Below are 19,490 nucleotides of genomic sequence, written 5' to 3'. Positions count from 1 at the left end.
GTGTCATTTTGACTGATTTCAGGAGCCAAATACTGTTTATCATCTTATAAAGAGTAATGTTTTCCTCTCCTTTATGTAGGTAGACACTCAGTTTTGAGTAACTTTCTTAAGAATAACATCATGAATTACAATTATTAATTTATCTTTCAAATGACTCATGATGCTATTAGCAATTGCTAGTTTTACCACCATATCTGAAGGTGTTTTATTAAGATTTACTTAATGTTAGATTAGTGCTTCAGCATTTTAATCGATGTCAAATGGGTTAGTGCTCCATTGTAACGAAAACATTGTTCTCAGCAGTAGTGGAAACAGTGTTTTACTTAAGTAAAAAGCGCAATACCACAATGAAATACTAAAGTTTTGTACTCAAAATCTGACTCAAAAGTGCCAAAAAATGTACTGAAAGTATCAAAGAAAAGCACTCTACTCAAGTAAAGAAGTAAAGTAGCTTGTATTTGAGTAAATGTACTTAGTTACATTCTGCCACTCATTCTCAAACCTGTTTGTTTCAGTATTACCTGCCATATTCACCTGTTTCATCTGCTTATCTAAAAAAAAAAAGTGAAAGTGAAAAAAAAGTCAAAAATTAGGCATAAATTTCATGTATATGACAATCTGTCAGTATCAAGAAGTGGCAGAACAGAAATGCCTGGGGGGGTAACTTGAGACAACTTACAAACAGTGTCAACTTTACAAATTTTGACCACCAGAGGGCACTGACAATTTGATTTTTCGGCCCAGTATTGATTGGGCTGTATTAATAAATGATAATTGATATCTTTTCCTCATTCATTTTAGCACTGCTAATGTAAACAATGGGAGACTGGAACTTCCTTGGAGGGATCTTGGAGGAGGTGCATATCCACTCCACCATGGTCGGCAAGATCTGGCTGACCATCCTGTTCATATTCCGGATGTTGGTGCTGGGCGTCGCGGCAGAGGACGTGTGGAACGACGAGCAGTCAGACTTCATCTGTAACACCGACCAGCCCGGCTGCCGCAATGTCTGCTACGACCAGGCCTTCCCCATCTCCCTCATCCGCTACTGGGTGCTCCAGGTGATTTTTGTGTCCTCGCCCTCCCTCGTGTACATGGGTCATGCCATCTACCAGCTGCGAGCCCTGGAGAAGGAGCGCCACTGCAAGAAAGTGGCTCTCCGTCGGGAGATGGAGGCAGTGGATGTGGAGCTGGTGGAGGTGCGGAGGAGGATTGAAAAGGAGATGAGGCAGCTGGAGCAGGGGAAGCTCAACAAAGCGCCTCTGAGGGGTTCTCTGTTGTGCACTTATGTGGCCCACATTGTCACTCGCTCAGTGGTGGAGGTCAGCTTCATGATGGGTCAGTACATCCTCTACGGACACCACCTGAGCCCTCTTTACAAGTGTGAAAGGGAGCCGTGCCCAAATGTGGTCGACTGCTTCGTCTCCAGGCCCACTGAGAAAACTGTTTTCATGATGTTCATGCAAGCAATTGCCTGCATCTCCCTCTTCCTCAGCCTTCTTGAGATCATGCACCTGGGATTCAAGAAGCTTAAGAAAGGGATCCTGGACTACTACCCACACCTGAAGGACGATCTCGATGATTATTACGTCAACAAGTCAAAAAAGAACTCGGTTGTGCATCAGGTTTGCATGGGCACGTCTGTGAGTCGCAAGACTACTATTCCCACAGCACCATGTGGATACACATTACTGTTGGAGAAGCAGGGCAATGGACCCACCTACCCACTTCTCAATGCCTCCTCTGCTTTCGTCCCAATACAAGGAGACCCTGGCGCAAAGCCAGATAGCCACAGGGATGGCAAGGAGGGAGTGCCGAGCCCCACGGAGCAAAACAGCAACTCCAACAACACAAGCAGTGAGACACGCTCTCCTCCTGCAGACAAACAGGACGAGCCAGAGGAACAATCTTCACCCCATCGTGAGGACATGGAGTGTGCGAGGTCTGAGTACCCCACCCTCCCTGTAGCAGACACCTCCTCCTGCACAACGCTGTCAGGCATTGCGAGGAAGTCACGGAGGGTCAGTCCGCCCTGGAACTGCTCCACTCTGGTAGAGGGGAACGGCTCGGACAGTGGAGATTCCTACCACGGGAACAGCAGCATGAAGCTACGTAGCAGCTGCGTTGGCCCCCGAGCGAGGGTGCTCTCTAAATCAGACATTAAGAGACCGAGCAGGTCCCAGAGCCCAGACTCTGCGGGGGAGCTGAGCTCTGTATCTCGACACAGCCGCGAGAGTAACAGCCCCACCGCCTCCTCGCCAAACCGCAGAGTGTCAGCGGCGAGCAGTGCCAGCAGCAGACGAGCTCCAACTGATCTGCAGATATAAACAACAAACTGCGTGCTCACCAATGTGGCAACTGAAACTCTGAATGGGCCACGCTGGGGTACAAGTCATGTCAACACTGTATTACTGCACTTTTCACTCGTTTAAAGTTCTTTAAAAGATATTAAACCAAGCACAAACAGCCTTTGTCACCCATTGCTCGGAAGATTATCCTCTTAACACCAAAGACGAGCCTTTTTTCCAATCATATTTAAAAAGAACTTATGCCATCTAATATCTACTCTTCAGATTATAACAGGAAATGAGATCACACTGGATGGTTTTGTGTCCTCACATTTCCTGGTCTCTTACAAAGATGGACATTCGATGCTTTGGCTGTATGCAACAGCTCTGTCTGAATGACTAGAGGGGAATGGAAAAATGAACCACTAATCTATAATGTTGTTTCAGGTCACAAAGTGCTGTTATGCAAGTGGATACTTTTAAATCAGTGACACTGTCTGGATTAATGCAACCCCTGTTCCCACATGTCCAAGAGTTCTTCATCAACAACATGAAACATAAAAAAAACAGTTCTGGATACATCAGTCATATTGGAAAATGAGTGTCAAATATCTCTGCGCTGGTATTGTGGCAGAAATAATAATTCTTTAATGTGTTGTATTCTATCAGACTTTAATTTCCCATCAGGCATATGAGCAGCAACCTCAGAACGACTGTTTTTGTATGAATTTTACTTTTTTACTTGACACTCAATCATGCAGTTGATATCAATTTAAATGTATTTAAGAAAAATAAAGACTGTTCTGAGAAATTTTGCAGTAAATATTTTTTAAAATGAATTTCTTTCGGATGAGCAGGAGCTTTTGGTTGGAAACAGATCAACAGAATGACTGATGCCAAATGCTGAAAAAAAACTTTTATTTTTGACAAAGCAAAAAGTTGCTTCTTGTTATGTAACAAAAAATAAGTGATTTTGTGTTCACCGTACATCCAATATTATGTAATAAACATTTACATACTCTCCAAAAAAAATTTTGTTTAACGTTTTTCTTTTTTTACCCCAGAAAGCCACAATTCCTCCTTTCACTCTGCTGCTCCATTATCAGGTGATGGTTCATACTGCATCAGCTGGAAAATGATATTAATGCAGAGGTTAAAGGTTACAGTAGGAGCAACACACACAAACACATGCAGTTCTGGTTATCTGATCACTTAGACATATTTTACCAGCATCTCACCCTGTTTTTCAGCTCTTTGTTCTCCTCCATGAGCAGGTTAAATTTCTGTTGTAGATCAGCCAGCTCCATGCGAAGAGCCTCAGTGTCTGCTGGCTCTGGACCAGCCGCACCGAGGTGAAGCTTTATGAAACTGTGCAGGAGGTTAAGGTCAACGTGCTCACTGAATGTTCAAATCTGTTTAACAGATTAACAAAGCCAGATGTGTCAAACTTTGAGAGGACACTATTCAACAACAGTGACTAGCTTCCTTCTGGGGCCATTCGGGTAAAGAAAAATAATTAAGTTTATTGCTCAGTGTCATTTCTGCAAGAGAACAACTCCTCTGGGTCAACAACAAGCTTCCTGTGAATTATACTAATCTTATGCACAATGTACTTTACGTATACTGGGTACACACCAAAGTACAATAAACTAAAGCCTGGTCTGCTGGATTCAAATATCTTACAGAAGGTTACAAAATTCACACTTTAAAATCCACGTTCAATCTGTTTCGACAACACAATTGTCCTGAATAGATGAGGGCACCACAAAAAAGTGCAAATTTCACATAGGAGAATAGCCACAGCATTAACAAGTGTCCGTGGAAAAGGATTTTGTAATAGAAAAGACTGAGTGTTTCATTTTTCTGTTGCCAGGCTAACTCAAGTACAACAGGTACCACATCTCTCAGGTACACAGTGTCCATGGGATGTACCATGTACAAGCTGGCCAAACTAAAAAGCTTAATTTTTACCTGCCATTTCTTCCAACAGACATACACAGCATCCCCTTTCGTTTTGGGGTTGAGGGGTCCTGCATCACCATTGAAAGCACACTTTTTGTTTTTCATGAGAAAAGGATACTCCAGTGCGTTGTTAGGTTTGTCAGTCTCTTCATAGAGCGCCACTAAAACTGCAAAAGAGAGGCCAAACAGTGTTACAGCAACACAGCAGGTGAAATAAGTGAATGGACGGATTTCTCAGCATGCACTGGACGCTAAATAACGGCTTTGATTTGCTTGTATACCTACCGCTTGTTATGGTGTCAAGGACCCCGGACTTTTCAAGGTATCTTCGAAATTGTTCACGCTTCGATTCTGAGGCCTGAGGCATAAGACAAGTGTTTGACTTACACATGTTAGCAGCACACGTCTGACAAGTTTTATCCAGTGGCAAGTAATTGTAGCTTTGTGTTTGCGTTTGTCATGAAACAAAACTCGGTGACAGAGACGACAAAACTATACTCCTAAGGTGCGTTCACTCCTACTGTTCGTGGCTATGATGCTAGCTAGCTGTCCCATGCCTAACACGAACAAATATGAACTTTAACCGTGTAAAAATAAAAATAAAAAACGAACAGCTACAGAAGCTGTGTACCACCTACTCACTCTGTAATGGGCCATGAGTACGACGATCGCTGTATAAATTACGGGCCAAACGTGCGGCAGGTGAATTTGCAAAGTGAACTCTTGGCAGCTTAGCGATATGTTTGCTTCAGTCTGCAACATACAGGAGGTGCATTCGTTGCCATGACAACACAATAAGGGCTGTGGCGGTGCGGAAATGTTTTTCTTCCTTTTTTTACACACTAGCTTCAAACTGTTGAATGAAATAATTTAAAGAACAAGTTCATCTGATCAGCAGTGAAACGAAGACTTAGCGTTTTCGGTTCTTTGTACGAATACCACGTACTTCTACAAGCTAATCGTCTAGACTCGAAACCGCGGCTGTTAGCCTAAAGCTAACATGCGGAAGGGGAAGCGGGGACGTTGGTCATGTGCTTAAACGTCACTTCCTCAGTTCGGACTTACAAAACATGCGCGCTGCCTTCACTTGACAGCCGCAGTCTGCGCGTACCCTTTCCAAGCGTTTGTAGATCGACGTTTCCCTGAATTGCTGCGCTCATATGACTGTTTTTCTCTGATAGTGAAAAACAGAAACACAGCTCATTTCTCTTCTCACCGGCTGTGATACAACACAGTTCCTCCAGTTTTGTTATGCTCTTTTACGTTCAGCGCAACGGACCAGGCTGCCTTAACTAAGTCTTTTATGTAAAACCCCTCACAAGGTAAGCTGTATTTGACGAAGTATCCGTGCGAGTTGTCGTTGAACAAGTTATAGCTAGTTAATTAAGGGGCTAAGCGATACACTGAACAATTAAGCTAGTGCAAACATTCACCGACCGTGTTTGTCTTTTTGTCATCTAGCTAGGCTTTACGTCTGATAGTTGGTACATAACAGACACTAAAACATTCACAGATGATTGAGGAGTTTGTCACTTTAAACTGTCGTAAAAGTATCAGCCTAATAGACAGTAAAATATGTATTTGTTGTTTCTTGGTATGGCTAATAGACAATTTTACACTTACATTTACACTTGTTTTTAGCTTTGTTGTGGCGAATCAGTCAGTCGGTTGACATAAAATCAATCAATTAAGATTGTAATAGTCGGTAGTAATAGTGATTTTGATAGTTTAAGTAAAATGACCAAATATCTACTAGGTAAATGTAGTAGAGGCTGAAGGATGCTCCTTTGTTTCTGTTTCATGTCATTGTAAATGGAATACTTGGTTATGCTGTTTGACAAAATAACATTACTTTCGCTTTAGTAACTTAACTTACCAGTTAATGATATTATGATAATGAATTATGATGATATAAATTAATTGGTCTAAGTAGGTCTCAGACCTTATCATTATTTTTATATAGATGTCAGTGCTGATAATGGGATTTATTCACATTGTTTATTTAAAAACGAGAACTCACTTTGGAGGAAGTGGACAAAACCCAAAACCTTGCAGGTTTCCACAATTACTGACGTTTCCACCCCCACTTCACTCTAAGTAGGAAGCAGATGTTTAGTAGTTTATTAATACATAATAAAATACATAACAGAGCTATTGTTCAGACTGGAGCTGTTTTTTTTAAGGATCTCATGGAAGGATCACACACACACATAGTTGCACAGACGCTTGCAGACAGGATTCACGTGGTAACAGCAGATAGTATATACTTTGTAATGGCTAAATATCTGTCTAATGGAGTGGCAGGGATTTTTCTGACGTTTTTCAGACCAAACCATGAATTGAGAGAATAAATAGCAGGTTCATCGAAAATGAAAATAACGGTTACTTGGGGCCCAGAAAAGTAAAGACATTTAAACTATTTGTAGCAAAATAATGATTCATGTCATAATAATTACTTTTATTTGTATCAAATCAGAAAACTTTCAAAATAGAGGCACTCAAATTGCTGAAATAAAAACATAGAAAAGAGAATGTGAAAAAGTTTTTGTGTCTCGAATATAGAAATGAAGGATGGTATTGATTTTGCTGACATAATTGCCTCGGGCAGGTTACTTAGGGAAGCTGACCACCTATTGTCTTTAGAATAGTCTTTGGGACCATCAGAATTGGCCTGCTCGAATAATGTACATGCGCACGATGAGTTAAAAGGTCAGAAACGTATTCAGGAGCGAGGTCCAAATGTGCACAGAAGTTGTGGCGAGTGAAATCTCAAAATCACTGGAAGCAGATATTGAGGACAGTATACACTTACTTGACACTATCTCACTAAATTATACAGACAGATTAAAGCAAACAATGAGGATTATTGATCCACATTCTGTGCACACTCAGGTTGGACAGTCACTAACTGAGAGCCTCAAATGTCCTCTCATACAGCCAGTTTTTCTGGTTTGCTTTGTTCTCTCATACAGATGGACGCTTACCTTTGGGTTGTAAAATTTTAAGTTGAGGAAAAAGTGAGGAAATAATGATGAGGTAACAACTTCTTATCAACTCTGTCATGATGCAGGAATACATCTTCTTTAGAAACACTACGTCGATCAATCAATGAAGTTAATTGTCAGAAAATTAATTGGGAACTACGATAATGTTATGTAATGTAAATTACACCATGCAATGTGTCACATTTATCTCTATTATCAAACATTTTAGAGACGAAATGACTCATCTCTTAAATGAGAAAACCGTCGTACATTTTTTTCTGGCATTTTTGTAAAGAGGTTTCAAACCTGTGATTACTTCTAGTCAGGTGAACATTTGTGCATTTGTGATCAAAGTTCTGAGATAGCTGCCACATTCCTTCAATCAAAATGTATTGACTTAAACATGGAAATTTACTGAGGTTGACTGGACAGGTGGACATAGGAACTCGTCCAAATCTGTCAGACTGCAGTGATAATTAAGGGTCATTCACCATCACTGTGACTGTTTATTGATGTGACGCATCAAGGAGTCTTTGTGCCATTCTTGTCTTTACTGCTGTGATAACACTGTATATCTCTGCCATCATGAGAAATGCTCGAACTCTTAGAGTTATGAGACCTAGCTCAACCAGCCAAAACTTACTGGTTACTGTCAAAAATGCATTATCATCATAGCTACAAGCAAGTATGTTATTCTCAGTTCCTGAATAGCAGTTTTTAGATTTTAGTTTAGGGTTCCTCCTGCCACAGATACTTTTCTGCCCATCGATGCTAAACAGCCGCAAATGTAAGAAGTGAAACTAAGGTCACTTTGGCAGATAAATGAGGCATCCATTGAAAGCATCCATTATAATTTCTCAGAGTCCAAGATAATGTCTTCAAATTTGTTGTTTTGTCTGGCCAACAGTCCAAAACCCAAATAGAGCTGACTGTCATGTATGGCAACTAAAAGCATCAGATCCTGATATTTAAGGAGCTGCGTTAAGGCTTTTACCTGCGCCGCCTCAATTGTTTCCATTCTTAGCTGTTTTTCTCATTTCTGCCTTCAGTTTGGTGGTTTTCATGTTGACACTTTTGGTGGCATGAAACCTTTTGGTAAGCTTGGAATGCTTTTCTCACTTTCTGAAAAGATTTTACCGAACAACGGCCTGACCAGTTGTTTTCTTTGTGTTCGGGTTTCAGTTCAGTGAAGTACACCAAGAGATAAAGTCACTCTGAGCCTCTTCATCAGCGTCATCATCTCACTTCCAGCTTCTGCAGTGTAGCCATTCAGAGCATCAATAACTCTTGTAAGTGCAGTACTTTTCCAACACCTTGTGAAATCAGGAAGTATCCCTGTGTGTGTGTGTGTGTGTGTGTGTGTGTGTGTGTGTGTGTCAGTGTTATCAGGCTTTGTTTGTCTGAACATAGTGTTGTTTGTAAACCTGCTAGCTATCAGGGTTTTAACAATAATCTGCTGATGTGTGATGTCACTTGACTTGTCTTCTTGTATTTACTTGTTACGTCTTTATCTCACATCCTCCTCGTCTGTCATTGTTTGTGTGCGTGATAAAGGATCCCTCTGTGTTTTTCTGATCACTGTTTCTTTCTGTGCAGCAGATTCCCTGGACACCATGATTCAGTGACTCATTTTACCAACTTAACGTTTCCTGAGTCAGCCGAGTACCATGCCGCAACCAAATGGCTACTCCGTCCACTCACCCCGTTCGAACGAGAGCGAGGACAGCGAACCTCTCATCGAGAATGATGCAGGTGTGTTTATCTGTGTAGCAGGTATTCGGTCAAGATTTTGGATTTGCTGCATGCCAAAACCTTTAAGACATGTTCTGAGCAGTCCGATTTTCACAATTAAGAACTTTAGAAAAGAGAATGTTTAGATTTTTTACTTAAAAAATAACAATTAATCAATCATCAACAGTAAATCGACTAATACTTTCAGCTCTTTCTCTTTTTATTTAACATAACCTCTGGTGCAAACAAAGACATTCTCATTTCCAACGTGACATTAGGCATTAATTATGCTTGAAACATTTATCTGAGAAACTGAACATGCAGCAAATTAATCGTTTCCATCGTTGTTGCCTTTTCTGCTAATGACTTTGGACAACCTGCATTTCTCTGTATGTCACACTGCAGTTTGGCCACATTTTGATGTCTGACTGTGTTGTGTTGTTGGATGTAATCCTAAAGATAAACACTAAGAAAATATTGTAATGTGCTGAAGCTCTCTCGGCTTTAGTTCCCAACATGGAAAAGTGCAGTAATGACAGCTGCTCACCAACATGCTATTTACTGTATATTGTAGTTCTGTCACAGGTCAGCGTCTCTGGTTGCTCAGCAGATTCTTCGGTAGACATATCAGCACCTCACTGGTTACAGATTACCTGTTATGTAAGATCTTCATGAGGTAGCAGACCATAAAACAGTTGCAGTGAAGCAGAAGGTGAATCACATTGTACTGAAAGGAATGCAGTAGCGCTGGCTCTTACATGCATGGACTGCCAATTAAGACACATGATTAAATGTTTACTCTATTTCCAGATTCCAGATTAACTGCACTGCCAAAATTCAAAACAATGCTATAACTTACAAATTCATGCAGAGCTGTTTTAATACGTGGACAAACAGCAGGCTGTTTTTGTATTTTCTGTGTTTGAAATTTAATGTGTAGTAGAAGCAGGGAAAGGATTTCTGGCACAGCTTCAGTGCAGTGCATGTAGAAGAGAAAATGTGTGAACAGGTCAAAACTCCATCAACTCCTGAAGTATAAAGAACGGCATTATTGTGTTACGTTTCGGCACGACAAGCTGAAACATGTTGGTCTGATAATAAAGATGCTCTTTAAAGTATGGCAAAACGCCCCATTCCCACCTGCTATCAAAACGGGATGTGTATCTGGATAAGTCGTTTGTATAATAAACAGTCCGATCTGGACTTTGCATTTAAAGCTGGTATTTGTAGGGCATCCTCACTGAGATCAGATCTCTGTCCCCCAGAACAAAACGTCTGCATGAATAATTTGAGATGGCGGCAAATCAGCCCCAGACTCCCTTGAACAAGCTTTGTGAGTTGTTGAGTGGGGAGAAACTTTCTAAAAGTTGTGAAACGCTGTCTATGACAATTTCTTAATTATTTGTTCCATCTTGTAAATATGGCGAATGTAATATGTTAAGTTATTCCTTTCTTTGTGCAAAAAATATCACGTCAGTTTGTCCCAGTGTGTTTCAGTACCAGCGTGTAGGCTCACACTCTCAACCCAGACAGAAACCAGACTACATGTAAATATTGTATTCTGTCTAACAGTCCATCCCCAGTGCTGCTCGGTTCGCCTCAACCTGGCCATCCTGATGTTCTTCGGCTTCGCCGTGGTCTACGGTCTCCGGGTCAACCTCAGTGTTGCCATGGTAGCCATGGTGAATAACACTGACCCCACACTAGCCAAGAACAGCTCGGTATCCCAGGCTTGTCCGGTGCCAACAGGGACGGAAAACACCACAGATTCCTTCCTGCAACCTGAGGGGGTAAGCATCTGGCCTTTCACCAATTCTTGAACGTATTCTAACATTTTTCCAAGACATCTGATAAGGCGCCCACTGAAAGATAACACGCTGTCAGTCAGTTTGTGTTTTTAAATTAAGTTATGTCAAAGAGGAGAGACCAGAGAAAGTGAAAAGTGTGCAGGTACTTCAAGCTAATGACCAGTCTGTGCATTACTGATTACTGTCATCTGACCCATAACAGGTCTCAACTCCACCTGCTTTGACCCAGTTCACACATTTAGAATAAAAACAAAGTGTACACAAACTCTGGGCCACCTGTACCAGGTGGTCAGAAGTCAGGTGATTAAATCAGATGTAAATTAGACTGGGTGACCTGTTTGCAGTGTGTAACTTCCTTTTTACCATTTTTTGAATGCCTTTTACCATAAATACACCTTCTCTCTTCCTCTTGTCCCAGATCCCTCAGTACCTGTGGGACTCTGAGACTCAGGGCTGGCTGCTGGGAGCCTTCTTCTTCGGTTACCTGTGCACACAGATCCCGGGGGGGTACCTGTCCGGTCACTACGGGGGCAGCATCTTCCTGGGTTTGGGTGTCCTTGGCACTGCTGCCCTCACTCTGCTCACCCCTCTGGCTGCTCAGATGGGGTCATACTGGCTGTTTGCTCTAAGAGCGCTGGAGGGCTTTGGGGAGGTAAGAGGCTGCAGGGGATGTGAGGTGCAGTGTGTGTACCTTTCTGTCTATAACAGAAAGCAGAATTAAAGACAGTAATAAAAGAGTGCTGATAAGTCTGACAGATAACGACTCTAGTAAAATTGGATATGGACCATGATTGAGGCCGCACAGTATTCATTCATTGGTCGGTGATGTTTCTGGTAAATTGGCTTCATGTATCCCAGAGAGACCTGATCTTGATGTGTGGCAGGTTGAATACGTCAGCTCACTGAACAGTTTGTGTTTTAGGGGAACATTTTTGTATCCGTAATTGACAGATGAGACCTGATACATGATGTATATACATGATTGTTCTGCTTGTCAGCCTCGTGCATCATAACAACATCAAACAGGTCAAAAATAAGATTTTCCGTCAGGAACTCACTAAAATCTACCATAAAATCTATCATAGATGTTATTAATGTTCTAGCTCTTTTGGTACCTTTTTTTTTTAAGTGTGTTTTTGTTTTCATTTCTGTTATGGGTTCCTGTTGTGTCAGAGAGAACCACAGGAAGACTAGCAACCACTTTGTGGAAGCTAATGGGATACAAAATATCAAAATAATTACTGATGAATTATCTGTTGATGGACTCATCAATTGATGACCTCATCATTTAAGCTCTGCATTACACTATACCAGATGTATTACTGCAGAGAGAACATTAGATATCATTACTGCTATACATCATTCTGCCCGTCTCCGTGTTTCATATCCAAGGGTGTGACGTTCCCGGCCATGATGGCGATGTGGGCTCGGTGGGCTCCTCCTCTGGAGCGCTCTCGCCTGATGACCCTGTCGGGGTCTGGGGCCAACTTCGGGGCCTTTTTGGCTCTGCCGCTCACAGGCTACATCTGCCAGACCTTAGGCTGGCCCGCCGTCTTCTACATCTGTGGTGAGGCACGGGAACGCACACAAACCCAAATACAATCACACACTCACACACATCATAACACACTTCAGTCTCTCTCAGGAAACATGCCAGGGTGGTAACTGCTGCACCAGGGGAAGGAAGGAGGTGCACAATAAAATGTCATTTAAACATGCAGGACATCCTACAACCTATCTGATATAAATGATTAATGTGCAAGAAATTAGATGTAATTAAATGATAGTTACAGTAATTTGTAGAGCACTATGGCTGCACAAAAGCAATGTTTTACCATTGCATACTATGATATTAGTAGTTTTCTTTGGGTAACAATAGTGGTAATATTATTGGGCTTTCGAAATAATGTGCACGATGCACGATGCATTTACAGCACTTTATTTTTCTGATGACATGAAATATAAAATAACGGTGTCTTCTTTTAATTCGCCAGCTTGTACAATAAAAGGTTTTCTCTTTCAGGGGGTTCTGGTTGCCTCTGGGCTGTCCTTTGGTTTATTTTTGTTTCCGATGACCCTCGCACCCATCGTCGAATCAGCAAAGAGGAGAGAGATTACATCATAAACGCCACTGGACCTCAGGTGCATATGAAACATTTACCAGTTTTATTTCTGTCTTGCTCTACATTCTCCATAGCGTAGCTGAAAGAAGTGAGTAGTGGGATTACGAATGAGAAAAGAGATAATTGCATGAAAAACGTTTAAATAAGATAAGATACAGCTTTATTGATCCCATGCCGGGGAAATTAACCCCTTGACGCCTAAATTTATTTAGAATAATATTAAAAAATTAAGTCTTTGTGTTTTTGCTTTCAAATTGATCCTAAATTAAGAGGAGTTTGTTCATTTTTCTGTAGCACATACGATAGATATAAATTTAAGTGGGTTCACCAACTAGAATAGGGTTCAAACAAACAGTATATGTACACTTTTTTCAATGCCTAAATGCAGTGAAAACATCTTTTTTTTTGTCATTTACTTTTTATTGGTTTTTGATTTTGCACGTAAGCAGACAAACATTCAAACAATCAACATGAAGACCTATAGGTGAGTACAGAAGTACAGAGGAGAAAAAATAAAAACATACACAAGTGGACTAGTAATCACCTCCAGTTAAGAGAATATAGGCAATCTGATCGTACAGTCTGAAATTACCTGAAATCCGGTCTTATGGTTGAGACAAAAGTACACCATTTTTGCCAATAATCATAAATGCCTCTTTTTGTGTTCTTAAATTAAACGTAATTCTTTCCATTACAAAGATGCTGTACACTGTATCAATCCATTCATCTACACTGGGTGCCTCCCTCTTCAGCCACTTCTTCGTTATTGATTTCTTACAGGCCACCAGTAGTATTCTCAGTAAATATTTATCTTTGTTCCTCCAATCTAGTTCCTGTAAATCCACCAAATATAACAAACTGAAACAAAAAGATATTTTTGTTGAAAACACAGTCTCTAGAGTTTGATGTACATGTAACCAAAATGGGGTCACAACAGGGCAACACCAGAATATATGATAGTGATTGGCCTCTGTGCTTCCACAACATCTCCAACATTCTAGAAAACATCTTTTTTGTGTATTCAAAATTCATTTATTTCATCAAAACAGCCACAAAACTGTCTTACAATCATTACATTGTAACAACACAATGGATGTAGTTTTCACTTTGACCGGTCCGACGAGAAACCGGTGCTTGCAAAGGTTCCTAGGTGTGTGTTGAATATGCACAAACCGGCATTAGAGGAATGCATGCGCGATTCGGCTGCAATGTGGTTTAAAGCGGTTTGATGCAAATCCTCGACAGTCGGCGTTAAGTGGTTAAGTTGTTACAGACAACAAGAATACAGAATAGAATACAAAACTCAAAAGACAATAAAAAAGGATGCAGGATAAAATCAACTATATATATGTATATTATATACAAGAGTATAGAATAAAAGTTTTGAATTGCACATGAGTCAGATTTGGATAATAAAATACACTCAAACAGTGTCCTTGTATTACCAGTAAGTATGAAAGCTGCCTCGAAATTATTTGTAGAGTTTTTTTAGCCACTCGACTTCAGTCCAGCTTTTTGTCAGAGAGGCAGAAAAAGAGTTTTGGGTGAATTGAACTGAGTCGTACCTCAACTTTACCACTTTGACTGGTTCGTCCTGGTCGTGAAAAAACGGTCATTGACGGACGTATTAAGTCATAGGTATCGTTAAGGAAACTAACGCTAGTTCCTTCGCAAACTTCCCCTTTCCATTTCCCTAACTATATTGCTTTTTCTGCTTTCTCTTTCTTCTGCTGGCCTTTTATTCCTCAGCTGTTTTATTTTTGTGTTGTCAACATGCCTTTAAACCTGTTCAAAGCTGTTCATGAGTTAATGAGTTTTTCTGTCACATGTATGTGGTGTTTTGACCTGACACTGCAGGGTACAGGTCACGGCTGGTCCGTGCCCCTGCTGCCCATGCTGCTGTCGGTCCCCCTGTGGGCCATCATCATCACCCAGATGTGTTCAAACTGGTCCTACTACACGCTGCTCACCTCCCTGCCCAGCTACATGAACAACATCCTGCACTTTGACCTGAAATCGGTGAGGTTTCGATTTATTTGATGGCTGGTTCCATTTAGCTGCTTCAGTTTCAGGGTCTTGGTATTGTGCATGGTAGCAACAGAGCGCCTGTGCTGTTCCTACTATGACAAGTCAAAGTTGTGAGAAAGGTCGATATCAGCATGCAGTCTATTTTAAATTAAAGAAATACTCTAGATGCTGCAGAGGGTAGAATCATCCGTTTGTCTGTGAGGATTGTTTTCTTCAATGTTTAATGCTAGCTCTTAAACTTACTTTATCACATGTGACTGAAGGGCGGTAACATCAAAATTCAAACTGAAAGAAATGTAGCAGCCCTGTTGTAAAGTAGCATTTGATCTTTAATTGTGTGCATCCGTGTGTGTCAGGTTCACGCAGGCGAATGATAAAACTGCTTGTTGTTTTGGTTGCTTACCTGAACATGTTCCAAAAGTAAACATACATTAAGTTATTAAGTCTGATCGGCTTATATAATAAAACCTACAATCATCATCACAGTTTCAGCTGAAATCAGCAGTCGTTCTTCTGTTTTCAAACAATTCTTCTACTTTTAGATAATAAAACAAACTGTGGTCATCAAGTCTATATTACCCCAGGCAGGACGTCATCTGTCTGTCTCTCTATGTCCAGAATGGCTTCCTCTCTGCTCTGCCGTACCTCGGCGCCTGGTTGTTCTCCATGCTGTCGGGTGTTGTGGCGGACCTCCTCATCGAGAGGAGGGTGTTCAGCGTCACCGTCGTACGTAAGCTCTTTACACTCGCGGGTAAGAAAACTTTTCCTCTCACATCCTCTTTCTGTAGGTCAAGTCAACATGAGTGTAAGCGTTTTTGATTGCATCTGTGCTGTGTGTGTCTGGCTGACCGGTGGTGGAAGTATAGAGATTCTTTACTGCAGTAAAAGTAGTAATACCACACAGTGAAAATACTCAGTCCTGCATTCAAAACCTTGCTTAAGTAAATGTATGTAAGTATTATCAGCAAAATATACTGATGATAGTTTTGCAGAAGTTTTCAGATAAACCTTATTATACCAACATGACTTAGCATCTAAGCTATTTGAGCTGACAGACATGAAAAAAATTCTCTACATTTTGTATTTTACGAGACGTTGATTCACTCAAAATCCAAATCCAAAAACATTACACTGCATCACAGTGTGTCACATGGTTCACTGCTGCCCTCATGTGGTCTAGATTCATTACAACAACGTATTCTCTCCACACATCCACCTCCTCTCTGCAGGTTCACTGCCCGCTGCAGCTTTCCTCGTGGCTGTGAATTACGTGGGCTGCAGCCACATCCTCACCGTCATCTTCCTCACACTCTCCACAACCATAGGAGGAGCCACTGCCCCCGGAGTCTTCATCAACCAAATAGACATCGCTCCTCGGTGGGTGTTACCGCCCGTACTCTGTTCAAACTCACAAAGTCAGTCATTAATTAGGGTTTATAGAAGCCCAAGATGACGTCTGCAAATGTTTGCCTGACCAACCGTCCAAAACTCATTAGATATTACTTTACAAAAATCAATCAAGTTAATGAGGTAAAACATTGATTATGTTGTGCGTTTACTGCTTTTAATTGAGTAAATGTCAAAAATGATTATCACATTCTGTTTTGCTTATGTTTTTTATTTTTGGAGTCTGGGTTGTATGATTAGTAACACGGTGATGTGGATAATATTTCAGTAAAATGGTCCTCTTGACTCCTAAATTCAGACTGCTGTACATACAGTGTGTGTGATCTCCTTTTAGTATCTTTGTATTTTAAATAAATACTGACGAGTATGTTTTCCTCTGTCCTGCAGATATGCAGGATTCCTTCTGGGAATCACAAACACATTCGGGACCATTCCTGGAGTTGTGGCACCTATTGTAACAGGATACTTTACTGAGGACGTAAGTCTCTCAAAATGAATGGTTGGGTCGTTCACTTTAGTTAGCAACATGTGTGATGTTACATTTAGAGTAGACAGACGTCATTCTACCAGCAAAAATAAGAAATACTGACATTATCAGCAAAATAAGACTAAAGGCAGCTGTAAGAAAAGAACCCCCCAATCGTAGCTGTCATGATAAGAGTTTGCAGTTTCCAATAAGCTGTAATTTGACCCTCTTAAAAAAATAAATGGCTGTGTTTTTTTTAAATCTGCAAAAATAAACTCTGATCTCAATTCACTGGAACCACAGAACCTAAAGGAATAAGAACCCACGGTGGTGTTAAAGTTCTGCAAGCACAGGTCAACAACACAAGGCCTGTTCTGGCGGGTTCCCCCGACTCTGCAGGTGGTGGCGGTGTTTTAAATATTATATTCCACAATGAGGTGCAGCTGTATGGCTCTATCCTTCAAAGCCAACACACTGTGACTAATTTGTTCTCTAAGAGCTGTACTTTATCTCAAAGCTTTTTCCCAGACCTTCAAACCATGGACCATTAAGTAGTCGAAACAACTCAAAATGAGAGAATCAAGATCCAGCTTTATTGTCACTATACAATACAGGACTGCACAAGGCAGTAGTAGGCGCCTCCATGTTACTTACACAGAACATGTATAAATAGATATTCAAATGTTGAAATTAGAATAGAGTAAAACTGTAAAATTGGCAATAAAATAGCACTAAAGAAAGAAATAAAATGCAATACACTGTAATACTCTGCTGATGCCCCCTCTTCTTCTGCTGTTGCAGCACACCCTGGAAGGCTGGAGGAAGGCATTCTGGATGGCAGCCGGGATCAACATCGGCGGCGCTCTCGTCTACACCATCTTTGGCAGCGGGAAGATCCAGCCGTGGGCCATGACGGAGGAGGAGAGAGCTGAAGCTGAGAAGAGGAGGAGCAGGTCCATCTCCACATAAAACACGTTGTTGTGCAGCTTTGAAAGAGCTTTGACTCCGCAAACTGATGCAGAAGTGATAGGAGTATATGCAGTATTCACTCAACAAATGTGAAGAGTGTGAGAGGTGTAGCTGCAATATTATTAGCCAAGGATAGCATAAACATTCATATCATTGGACCAGGATCGTTAGATCAAGAGTAATTTTAGTGTTTCTACAGTGTTTTTATCAAGAATATTCACCTGTGTTTCTTTTCCTGGAAAGTTTATAACCAGCTGAGCGTTTTAATTCATTTGCACAATATTCCAGCAAAGAAATTCAGGATTATAGAGCAGTTTTATACATCAAATCTCATTTTAGGCATATTACTAGAGGAGGGTTAGTGTGAGTGGACAGATTTGCACAAAAAAAAAACCATTACAACATGATTCAACATCTACTGGACATTCACTGCCTTTACCAGTCAGGAAATTGTGATTATTTTTTACATTTGTTCTGTTTAGTGTTGTTAAATGTCACAGGCGCGTAGTTTAACTCCGTAATATTTACATTACGACGAGTGATATTTGCATTGACCCTACATTATCTCAGGTTTGACCAAAACAAATCAATTTGTGTGATATTTTCAGCACGTTTGAAAGCTTTTCCTGGACTGTGAGCGAGACGGACCAGATGTTTCATGAACAAACCACACACTTTGCTGAAAAGGAATTTAAAGTGTTGCTTTGTTTACAGCCGTATCTGTTTTCTGCTACTTCTAGGCTCTCCAGTAGGACCAAAAGTGGCACTTTTCACATTTAAAAATACACCAGAAAGCCTTATATTTTATAACACTGCCAATATTTGGCAAAATGATCTTTCTAGGAGATGATTTTATTCAATCTTTAGAAAGTTAAGCCTCTTCAGTTTCATCAGGAAAACCAAAGCACCTTACACTGCCAGGATTTAGTGAAAGTGCTGCAAATATGACTTACCTTGGTGTAGATTTGCAGTGTTTTTTATTGTTTCTGTGAGTTCACTGCCTCATCAAATTGCCACCTTGTGTTTGTAATTCCTTCAACTACAATACTCGTTCTTTTTTATAGGAAATAGGACGTTTGAAAACATCTCACCATCTTTGTCAAATGCAAGTTTGTCACGGTATACAGTGATTGTAAAGATATGCTGTTTTTAAATGGATGCAATGATTTTTTTTTACCATCTCTGTGCTTTGAACATGTGTGATGTCATACAGGTGTGTTAAATATGTTTATGCCTTAGTTTTTAATTTATTGTGAAAAGAATCAAGTTTGTTTTACTGAGCAGAACGTGTGTGTGTGTGTGTGTGTGTGCACGCGTGCACCCGTGCATCCAGACTATTGTGTTGTTACAGACAGCCTCTAGTCAGCTATAATCAAAGAAAGAATAAAGAATACCAGAATCAGCTTTATAAAGACTTGTGTGTAACTGTATAATATACAGCTGGTAAAAGCCTGCAGTTCGCAGAGACATTACTGGGACAGATCCTCATTGTCCACATCTGTTTGGTTTAATTTTTGCTCACAACATTATATTTCCTCTAGAAGTGCAGCCTGTGTTTTTAGTGTCTCTGCAGAAGTTGTGTTAATGTCTTTGGGTAAACACACGGATTGTGTTCTGTCTTGTTTGAGTCCACATTAACCACCTGTGAACGTTTTTAACCAAGCACCTACATTTACTCACTTTTTCACTGAATTTTTAAACAGCAACAAATACCCCCATCAAAG

General features: G+C 40.7%; 3 protein-coding genes across 4 annotated transcripts; 2 read left to right on the top strand and 1 right to left on the bottom strand.

Annotated features, from left to right (window-relative positions):
• Nucleotides 1–812: 812 nt before the first annotated feature.
• On the top strand, nucleotides 813–2,327 carry LOC121619106 (gap junction alpha-9 protein-like). The gene has a single exon (XM_041954705.1). The coding sequence runs from the start codon at nucleotides 819–821 to the stop codon at nucleotides 2,325–2,327; it is 1,509 nt and encodes a 502-aa protein (XP_041810639.1). The 5' UTR covers nucleotides 813–818.
• Nucleotides 2,328–3,189: 862 nt separating this feature from the next.
• On the bottom strand, nucleotides 3,190–5,209 carry LOC121619107 (c-Myc-binding protein-like). The gene is made up of 5 exons (XM_041954707.1): nucleotides 4,893–5,209; nucleotides 4,536–4,608; nucleotides 4,369–4,417; nucleotides 3,527–3,656; nucleotides 3,190–3,416 (listed from the first exon to the last, which is right to left on the bottom strand). Exons 1-5 carry the CDS (start codon nucleotides 5,010–5,012, stop codon nucleotides 3,372–3,374), a joined length of 417 nt encoding a protein of 138 aa, XP_041810641.1. The 5' UTR covers nucleotides 5,013–5,209; the 3' UTR covers nucleotides 3,190–3,371.
• Nucleotides 5,210–5,414: 205 nt separating this feature from the next.
• Nucleotides 5,415–19,447, top strand: si:ch1073-513e17.1 (sialin). Of its 2 annotated transcripts, none has more exons than XM_041954704.1 (12): nucleotides 5,415–5,572; nucleotides 8,417–8,523; nucleotides 8,834–8,986; nucleotides 10,538–10,755; nucleotides 11,192–11,425; nucleotides 12,166–12,340; nucleotides 12,797–12,915; nucleotides 14,754–14,915; nucleotides 15,543–15,675; nucleotides 16,154–16,301; nucleotides 16,719–16,809; nucleotides 17,599–19,447. In XM_041954704.1, exons 3-12 carry the CDS (start codon nucleotides 8,902–8,904, stop codon nucleotides 17,764–17,766), a joined length of 1,533 nt encoding a protein of 510 aa, XP_041810638.1. In that variant the 5' UTR covers nucleotides 5,415–5,572; nucleotides 8,417–8,523; nucleotides 8,834–8,901; the 3' UTR covers nucleotides 17,767–19,447. The 2 variants fall into 2 exon arrangements, with proteins under 2 accessions (XP_041810638.1, XP_041810637.1); XM_041954703.1 differs by having other exon boundaries at nucleotides 8,831–8,986.
• The last annotated feature ends 43 nt before the right edge of the window (nucleotides 19,448–19,490 follow it).

Source organism: Chelmon rostratus, chromosome 16, assembly GCF_017976325.1.
Source record: "Chelmon rostratus isolate fCheRos1 chromosome 16, fCheRos1.pri, whole genome shotgun sequence".
Taxonomy (NCBI): Eukaryota; Metazoa; Chordata; class Actinopteri; order Chaetodontiformes; family Chaetodontidae; genus Chelmon; species Chelmon rostratus.
This window is presented reverse-complemented; position numbering and strand designations above follow the sequence as displayed.